The 8,635-nt window shown below is 41.3% G+C and overlaps 1 protein-coding gene across 1 annotated transcript; it reads right to left on the bottom strand.

Annotated features, from left to right (window-relative positions):
• Positions 1 to 1,296: 1,296 nt before the first annotated feature.
• On the bottom strand, positions 1,297 to 3,342 carry LOC140304947 (perforin-1-like). The gene is made up of 3 exons (XM_072383737.1): positions 3,310 to 3,342; positions 2,631 to 3,154; positions 1,297 to 2,504 (listed from the first exon to the last, which is right to left on the bottom strand). The coding sequence occupies exons 2-3, from the start codon at positions 3,152 to 3,154 to the stop codon at positions 1,346 to 1,348; spliced, it is 1,683 nt and encodes a 560-aa protein (XP_072239838.1). The 5' UTR covers positions 3,310 to 3,342; the 3' UTR covers positions 1,297 to 1,345.
• Between the last annotated feature and the right edge of the window lie 5,293 nt (positions 3,343 to 8,635).

Below are 8,635 nucleotides of genomic sequence, written 5' to 3'. Positions count from 1 at the left end.
TAATCTGCAACAATTAGTTCCATAAACGTTTAACCTATCGACCTCTCCATAATAAACAGGTGTATTTACGCATTTTACGGCCTTAAAGCGGCTGTTCTGCTATGAAATGCAATGAATTAGAGGCCCACTCCAGTTTCCTCAAACCTGTCGGCGAGCACCAGCTTTAAAGCTCTGTTAACACGCTGCTTTAAGTGATGAACACGCACAGAAAACACGCTTAAATCAACACCACCCCGAAGTGACATGTTTCCAAATAAAAACTTATTTCTTACCTGTTGGGATGAGTTTCCAGTCCTCAGCAGCCGAACACAACTGAACTGAACACGACTGTTCGGCGTCATAGTTAGTCCAGGCCTCAGTGAACCGCAGCCGATTTAAATTCCCGCTGATTACGCGCGCACACCTGCTCTAATCAGGCGGAGCACACCTGTTTTAATCAGGCGGAGCACACCTGCTCTAATCAAGCGGAGGCAGTTTCATTCACGCCTCCTCCATTTATCTTTGCTTCATGTGTTTTCTATTTGAGGCGTTAGATCAACACTTTCCACCTCTGTGAAATCCCTGAGATGTTTCCTGTCTATAATGATAATATTATTACAATGAATGGAGTAATATCAAAACCTCTTTAAACCTTTTATCCCTCATTTCGTCTCGGTTTAGTTCTGATTGCCAGTAGTATTATTTCAATAAACTTATTTTTATTTTAAACCTACTGTCTCTGCCTCCTTGGTCCAGAACTGTGTCCTTGTCCACCCACTCTTTGTCACAAATGCTAATGTTGAAGTTCTTATGTTACAAAAAAAAAAAACAATCGGAGATTTACCGTAAATGTTGCAAATATGTTTCAATGAGTTGGTATGAGTATGAGTTGTAAATGTAACTGTTCACATGACAACCGTAATTCTGACTATGTATAATATATATATATATATATCTTTAGTTTTTCAAATTTCTCATGCAGATGACCCTAAGATAAACACTTTTTGGTTAAATTTATTCTGCATATAATCATTCCTGGCCAGTTATCAGTGGCCAGGTCAGTTGTTTTCATGAGATTCATCACTGGGGCAGTGTATGCATCCTTTTGCAACCATGTGCATATTTAAGACTTGTGTATGAACTTCACATTTTGTGTTGAAAATAAATCACACAGAGACAAGAGTGCCTTTCCTGGTCCTTTATCATCAGAGTTTCAAGCATACAAGATTTAAAGATGAAAGCATAAAAACATTATTATTTGCCAATGAATTTAAGCCGTTTTCATAGATGTGATACTACTTTTGGCTTTAAGGAACACTTTGAAAAGCAAAAGCAAATAAAGATTTAACCACAGAAAATTAACATATTAAAACGTTTCGGGATATTTTAGCTTTCTCCCCAAGAGAACCCAGTTTTTGTGACGGAGGACCGCGGTCAGAGTGGAAGTAGCAGGGGTCGGCATGTAATCCTGACACTGCTGACCACCGAGGCTCGGAGCACACTTCACCTCATAGGAAAAGAAGAAGGTGCCGTGAGTGAACATGCAGCTGTCGGTCACATTTCCACTATGAGGAACAAATGAACACCGGCCAAGCAGATCACTGTTCCAGTAGGTGTCCTCGTCATAAACAGAGAAAATAAGCTTGGTCTTACTGTTCAAATCTATGGGTCCAAAGTCAAATGTCTCTGACCACTTAGGGTTGTCGTTGTTTGTTATAATGGCAGTGCGCCTTATCTGGTCACCATATTTAACCTCCACTGAGCCATCAGTTTTGGTCCACCTGTCACCATACAGGCCCTTTGCACTAAGCCCAAACACCCTCAGTGTTGCCAGACCTTTCCCAGCAGGGCAGCAGTTTGATTTGAGATTCTGGTTACCTTGACAGACACAAGCACAAGGCTCTCTTTTGTTCGATCTGTGGCCAAACTTACAGGTCTCTGAACAAACTTTCCGCAACGCATTTCGCTCGATATATTTCTCCACCTCCAGTTTCAGTCCTGCTCTGGCACGATGACCGGCCGGCAGTATGGTGTGCAGGGGATTCAGGCTGTACTGGACCACATCAGGTGTGGTTTTCAGAGACCGGAGCCAGGTTGAATACAGTGAGGGGTCAGATTTGGCCTGAAAGAGGATATCAGCTCCATCAACGTTTCCACCAGTGACCACTGTCTCACGCTCACTGAACATGCTGTTGAAACTTGGGATGGAGAGATTTCTTGCCTTCTTCTTGCAGTATTGCATAAGTGCCTTGATGATATCAGGATGCGTAAAGCTGGCTGAGGCTTCGACCGTCAAACAGTCGTTGATTTCTGTCGCCGACAGGCCGTTCAGGGTTGCCTCACAGGTCTTGACAGCAGTGATGGCCTTCACTACCCCTCCCAGAATCACCTGTTTGGTATAATGTGTACCATACGTGTCAACTAAAGCGCGATATGAATCCTTGGTTTTGTTTGAGTACGAAGGAAGGGAATTCACAGCTGATTGAAATTCACGACTCAGTGGAGGTTTTGCTGTCAGTCTGTAGCTGTGGAAAAACAAAGATCACATACTTAAGTTGCTATGGCTCCAACAATAATTTAGTTAGTTATCAAATATACTTCAGAGTCAGCATTTACCTATTTTTAACTAAAATATGTTTCCAAATACTCACCGGTAGAGGTTACAGGACACAGAATGGCGGAAGAAGGTGTAACGGTCCTTCTCAGCACTTTTCCTGACAAAGGCCCATTCTCTGGATTTGGTACCTCCATAAATGACACTGGGGTCTACAGATAAATTAAGGCCAGTTTTCCAGTCACTAGACACAGCTGATGTGGACTCATTGGCCAAACTTTCAGGAGAATGATAGACTACGCTGTCGACCTTTAAACTGCACTGGGGGAGGATTCTCCAGTCCACCACAGCTGCTGGGACCTTCTGCTTTTTTCCTTTCACGTATTTGTTGACGTACAGCCGGCAAGTTCCATTTCCAAGCTTCCACGATTCTGTGTCGACGACGGCGGCGCCTTTCCTCTCCACTGTGACGATGTCAAAGCCCTCTCCTCCCAGGTTGTAACCGGGGACAAAGTGGGCCTTCTTGCACTCTTGTGGTGTACCGATGAAGCTCACGCTGGATGGAAGACACGGAGGACTCCACGCCCAGCACAGGAGCAGGAGTTGCCAGAGCTTTGCCATCTGTATGGGAAAATATGATGTGAAAGGAGGTAAAACACATGGTCATAAAATCTGACATCTAACAATGCAGAACATAAATGTAGCTCAGTTCAAATTTTCAATAGCCTTGAATCACCATAGAGGAGATGAACAAATGCATACCAGACCTACTCTACCTTCAGTGTTGGCTCAGTAAGGACTGAGGTCACTAAGTAGACTTGTCTTATATTGTAATATCCTGGCCCTGGAGGAGGAGCCTTCACTGCCACTTTATTTTTACAGTCCACACAGCTTTGCTTTTCACACATTTTTACTGACCTCCCACCATCAGGGTGTTTTCTGTGGCATGTTCCAGTTGTTTTTAGGCTGAAAACAAAACAACATTTAAAGAATATTAAGAAAGTATTACCTTCCACCACAGGGAGATGTTTTTTAGAATCAAAACTGAACTCTCTAAATGCAAACTGATGCACGTTTACTCCATAAAAGCCCTAATTTCTGCACATTATGAGACAAAAAGCTCTCTTTTACTCATAATGTCTCTCTACCAAACAGTAGAGTGGGACATTAAAAGTTTAAGACAGTTTTATCCAGTCAAGCAAAAAAAAACTGGTCATGTGTACAGTAGTATTATTCTAAATAAAGTATCAATTATAAAGGATATAAAACTGTCTTGAAGGTCAACAGAAACTAGGAATCCAATCTGTTTGTACAGACTGTATAGATACAAATGAGTTTATTTGTTACATAAAGTACCACAAATTGAACAATTTGATCTAAAATATACATTAATGGTCATATAATTACCATCATTTTGTTTTTAGTTGTGTATTTTTGACATAAAAAATTAAAAAAGCAAAATTTCCTCTTGAATATCTTTGTACCTTCTACAAAGTTTTATCAGAAGAAGATGAAGTTGTGTCCACTGCTTGTGTGAAATGTGCATTTTTAAGATATGTAACTGTGCTTTTAGGATATGGTCCAAAAACCACAGAGTCCTGCTCTATAATAAGAGCTAAAACATAGACATCAGGTTGAAGCCGTATCTATCAGTGTCTTTCTTTCAGTGGGTTCTTGGTCTCAGTCTTTGTGTTGATGGAGTTGATGGAGATTCTCAGGAATATTTGTGTTTTGGCTTCTTAGACTTTGGAGGGATTATTTTGACAAATTAAGATGATCTCACTGAGGTGATCCTAATCCAGACATGATCATTTTGATCCCCCCTGGCAGCATCAGGGCTCTATTTAGGATTGCAGTGTCAGGCTAACATGTGGTTCTTACAGTATCTTGTTTTCAGTTTAATGTATTTATATTAAACTATAGTAAACATTTTAATCCTTTCTGACTAATAAGAGTACCATCACACAGGGATGTACGTTGTGCATAATGCTAATTGTAACAAGCGAACCTCTTTAAAGTTGTTTTTCTTCTAAATAATTACCTGGTTGGAGTCCCATCTACAGCATACAATGAGGAGCCTGTCTGTGATTTCTGTCCGGTGAGCCAAGCTAACCACTGCTCAGAAGAATTATTAAGATTAAGAGACTTTTATTGTCATGTTGATACACAAAGTTACTCCTTGGGTCATTTAACCCATTCAGGTTGGCACCTGTTGAACACACATGCACGGGGTCACACTCATGGAGTGCATTTAGCATTTAGCAGACACTTTTATTCAAAGGGACTTACAGGTAGGCAGATAGGGTAAGGGGGCCTTGCCTAAGGAGCCCTACTGGAGGTCGTACCTTTCATGCAGGGGATTTGAACCCACATTGCCATGTGGGTGACCTGGGGTGGCAATCTTACCACTACTCTATCCAGTCCCCATTTATTGGAGGGGTGGACAGCGGTTGCCACCCTTTCATCGGGTTCTGTGGATGCTTATCACATGGGTTGCACTGGTGACCTTTCAAAGGTATCAAGGTGTACCACCAAAAATTACAGTTCTAAACAAGCCAGCATCGAGCACCCTGCCACTAAATAAAAAGGTGAATTGAGTGAATAATACCATGGGCTGTGAACGTAACACTGAATCTAAAAATGTCTGCGTTGAAAAAATGTTTCATTCAAATGAGCCTGGGATGTCGTCAAAGCGAGATGTCGCACCAGCGTTTCTCGCTTCGCCCTCACAAGTTCCCTCAAACTCCCGTTAATGAGCGCAAGGTGCGACTCTGCTGATGAATTAATAGAGGTGTGATGCCGATGCTCCATAAACTTGTTGCATAATGTGAGAAGAAAAACATGAATATCATACGTATAAATAGGTGCCACATTTCAGAATGCCCACATGTTCTCTTTTGGCTATCAAGTCCTGCGTCAACAACCAGTTTCATGACCTTGTGACCCCACCGCTGTTCCTCTTTGGTCCTTCACACATCCCAGTCAGAGGCGATTAAGTCCAGCATCTGTGTGTGTTTTCGCACATCAAGCCGGGGTTGCAATATCAGCATAGTGTAGGGAACTCAAGTGTGGAATTTAATACAAACTTAAGACTTTAAATGGTGGAGAATACCAGATGGGGGGATTTCTACATCAAAGAAGAGAAATTTACAACAACCTTTGCACATGAAAGCATTTTGGGGGAGTTTTCTCAGCCCCTCTTTCCACAGACCTGTGCCATAAATTTAGGTAAATGCATTAATAGCTTAGTGCTAACGAAGCTGAACAAACAGCTCCCTTTCAGGAGAGTATTGGGGAATTATTCATTATTAATTGATTATTGATTTAACATACCAGAATCATAAGATTCTGCCTTTTTCCTTCGATTGAAGGTGGAGCCCTAAAACTAGGTAAAATAAGGCTTACTCAGATAGTGAGAACTTTCGGATAAATCCTTATATCTTATCACATCAGACTACGTGTGTCCGCTATAAATATATATTGTTGGTGCCTCGTGAGCCAGCGATATATAATTTGGCTACAATAGTGACAACATTTTCTCTTGTTACAGTGGAACTATTTGTGATGCTGGCTCTTCCTTATACTGTTTTGCCTCTGTTGCTTCCTTTTTCAGAGGCTTGTGAGCAGCTTTGACCCCCAATTCGACCTCTGTACTTTCCTCAGATTGAAAGTTAACTCATTCCCTTTGGATTTTCTGTTACTATGGATTTTACTTAATTTAATGTGTTTCCTGTTTGATCGTTTCAATCCTCAGTCCTTTACCTTGTTTTCTGCTCTCTCATATCACCTGGATCAATCGCCACGGTTGATTATATTGCGTCACTATCTCGTAAATAAACTTTTAAGATTACATTTAAGCTTTTATGAAGCTCCTAAAAAAAATAGAAACAAACAATGCTGCCATTGTTTACGAGGCCTTGTTTGTCTTTGTGCAGTGTGTCTTCTTTCATCTGTCAGCTGAAGTTTTTGAAGTTGAGCGGTTTGACACGAGGGAATTGATGTAGCTATCCGTCACCTATTTATATCACAGACAGCAGGTGTGCTGCTACAGAGAGGCGAAGTGATTGGTCGGGAGCCTCAGAGGACTCTTTGTGCCTGTGTAAATACACAACATACAGTAGTTGTATCATTCTGCCTTAGAAAAACATGAATGCACACAAACATGCACGGACATGTGGAAATTAAACCTTTGGTGAGTGTAGGCAGGTACCTGCATGTGTGCCCATGTTATAAAAATGCGATATAGAAATAATTATGTACTCAACTGCTTAAAAGTTCGGGCAGTTACACATCCGTCGCTTGAAGCTGGCACCTGCACAGACACTCCTGTCCATTCAGGCAACTCGTGTTTGCAAAACTCCAAATACTCCAAAAACTGAATTATTACCAGATGCTGTAGAGTCTGAACACAAATAAATGAAGGTGTGCATGACATTAAAGGGTTAAAACTGAAAGGTTATCACTTCAAGGAGGAAAAAATCTAAATTAGAAGGGTCCAGTTGAATTAATTAAATGACCTGAGTATCTAAAGAGCGGCCACGATAACAGCAGCTTGAATTCTAAATACTAAGGAAAGGAGCTTCAATGCTTCCTTCATAGTCTCTTTTAGTTTAGGAAACACCAGGAAATAATTCTGTCCCACAGTTCCTTGTGGCTGCAACTTTCAAAATGATGCTCAGTTATTTTCATCCTGAAAAGGACAATATGAAGTATTATTTTGAATATTCAAGCAGATCCAAGTTCTCAAAATCAACCTGTTAATTACTCTGCTCTGGCAGGACCAAAAGAAAACTCCCCACTCGCCCTTCTTTGAGGGCGGTATCCCTCTTTTCAAGCTCAGGTCCTCTACCAGAGGCCTGGGAGCATCAGGGTTCTTCGCTGTATGTTCCAAGAACTGTTGTTCCCGAAATGTTTTGGAGCCTCTCTCCCTGTTTGTGGTTCACAGCCCCGAGTGCTACTTGTTTAAGATGGTGTCCTGTGGCAAAGTGATGCAGTGGTTAACACTGTGGTCTTACATTAGGAATATTCCAGCTGTGTGTGGAGTTTAAATGTAAAGTTGGAGCCTGTGGAGACTTTCTCTGTGTCTGAAAAGGCATGAATGCTTGTTTAATCGACCATTTTAAGTGTGAATGTACATAGTCGTCTCTCTATGCTAAACCTATGATTAACTACCAACCTGTACAGGCTGAAAGTGCATATCAAGACAGGATGGATGTTTCTGCTCTCCTCAGGCCGAACACTATCTACAGCAGATGAACAGGATCTGAAAGTGATGTCCTTAAGAAAGAGGAAAAAATCCAGCTGTGACCTGACAGGACCTGAGAGATGCATCTGGACCTTCAGCTGATCCATCTACTGTTGGCCCAAGCCTCATCAGAAATGGTCTCCATGGAAGGGTGGCTGTCAAGAAGCCATTCTTAAGGAAGGGAAACAGGGAGAAAAGGCTGAGCTATGCCAAATGACACAAGAAGTGGACTGAAAATCAGTGGCAACAGGTCTTATGGAGGGATGAATCCTCCCCAGAGCCCGGACCTCAACATTATTGAAGCAGTGTGGGATCATCTGACAGAGAACGGAACAAAAGGCAGCCCACATCCAAAGAAGAGCTTTGGGATGTCCTTCAAGAAGCCTGGAGAACTATTCCTGAAGACTCCTTAAAGAAATGACAGAAAGCTTGTCTCAGAGGGTTCAGGCTGTGTTGGAGAATAAAGATGTTGACTTCCAACTTTGTTTTTGTGTAATAAACTGTATTTCCATTCGTGTTTCATTAAATCAAATAATTCAATTCCTGTTTTCCAAGAAACATATATAGAAATAAGGGCTGGATCAATACTTTTGTGCAGTAAAACAGCTTTTTAGTAGTTTGTGGCTTGAAGAATAAAGAGCATTTGTCATAATTTTGTAAAAGCACATAAACATTTAACATCTATCATGTGTCACTGAGTGTTGCTTCCCCTTTTGATTCTTCATCTTCACAAGTTCCTGTCAACACGCTGTGTGTCCATAAGCGACACAAACTTTAGTGTGATGTCCCAGCAGAGTGTAGAGTGTTTAAAAACACGAGCTTAAAAAAAAACAACCAAATATAAAACTTGTGAGAAT

This window comes from Leuresthes tenuis, unplaced genomic scaffold (genome assembly GCF_036924035.1).
Source record: "Leuresthes tenuis unplaced genomic scaffold, fLeuTen1.0.hap1 SCAF_4, whole genome shotgun sequence".
Lineage (NCBI taxonomy): Eukaryota > Metazoa > Chordata > Actinopteri > Atheriniformes > Atherinopsidae > Leuresthes > Leuresthes tenuis.
This window is presented reverse-complemented; position numbering and strand designations above follow the sequence as displayed.

Excerpts from the sequence above, each read along its gene's own strand:
- LOC140304947 (XM_072383737.1), bottom strand. The coding sequence starts at position 3,154 with ATGGCAAAGCTCTGGCAACTCCTGCTCCTGTGCTGGGCGTGGAGTCCT. Across the intron at positions 2,505-2,630 it reads GTGTCCTGTAACCTCTACCG|CTACAGACTGACAGCAAAAC; the intron begins GTGAGTATTTGG and ends GTTTTTCCACAG.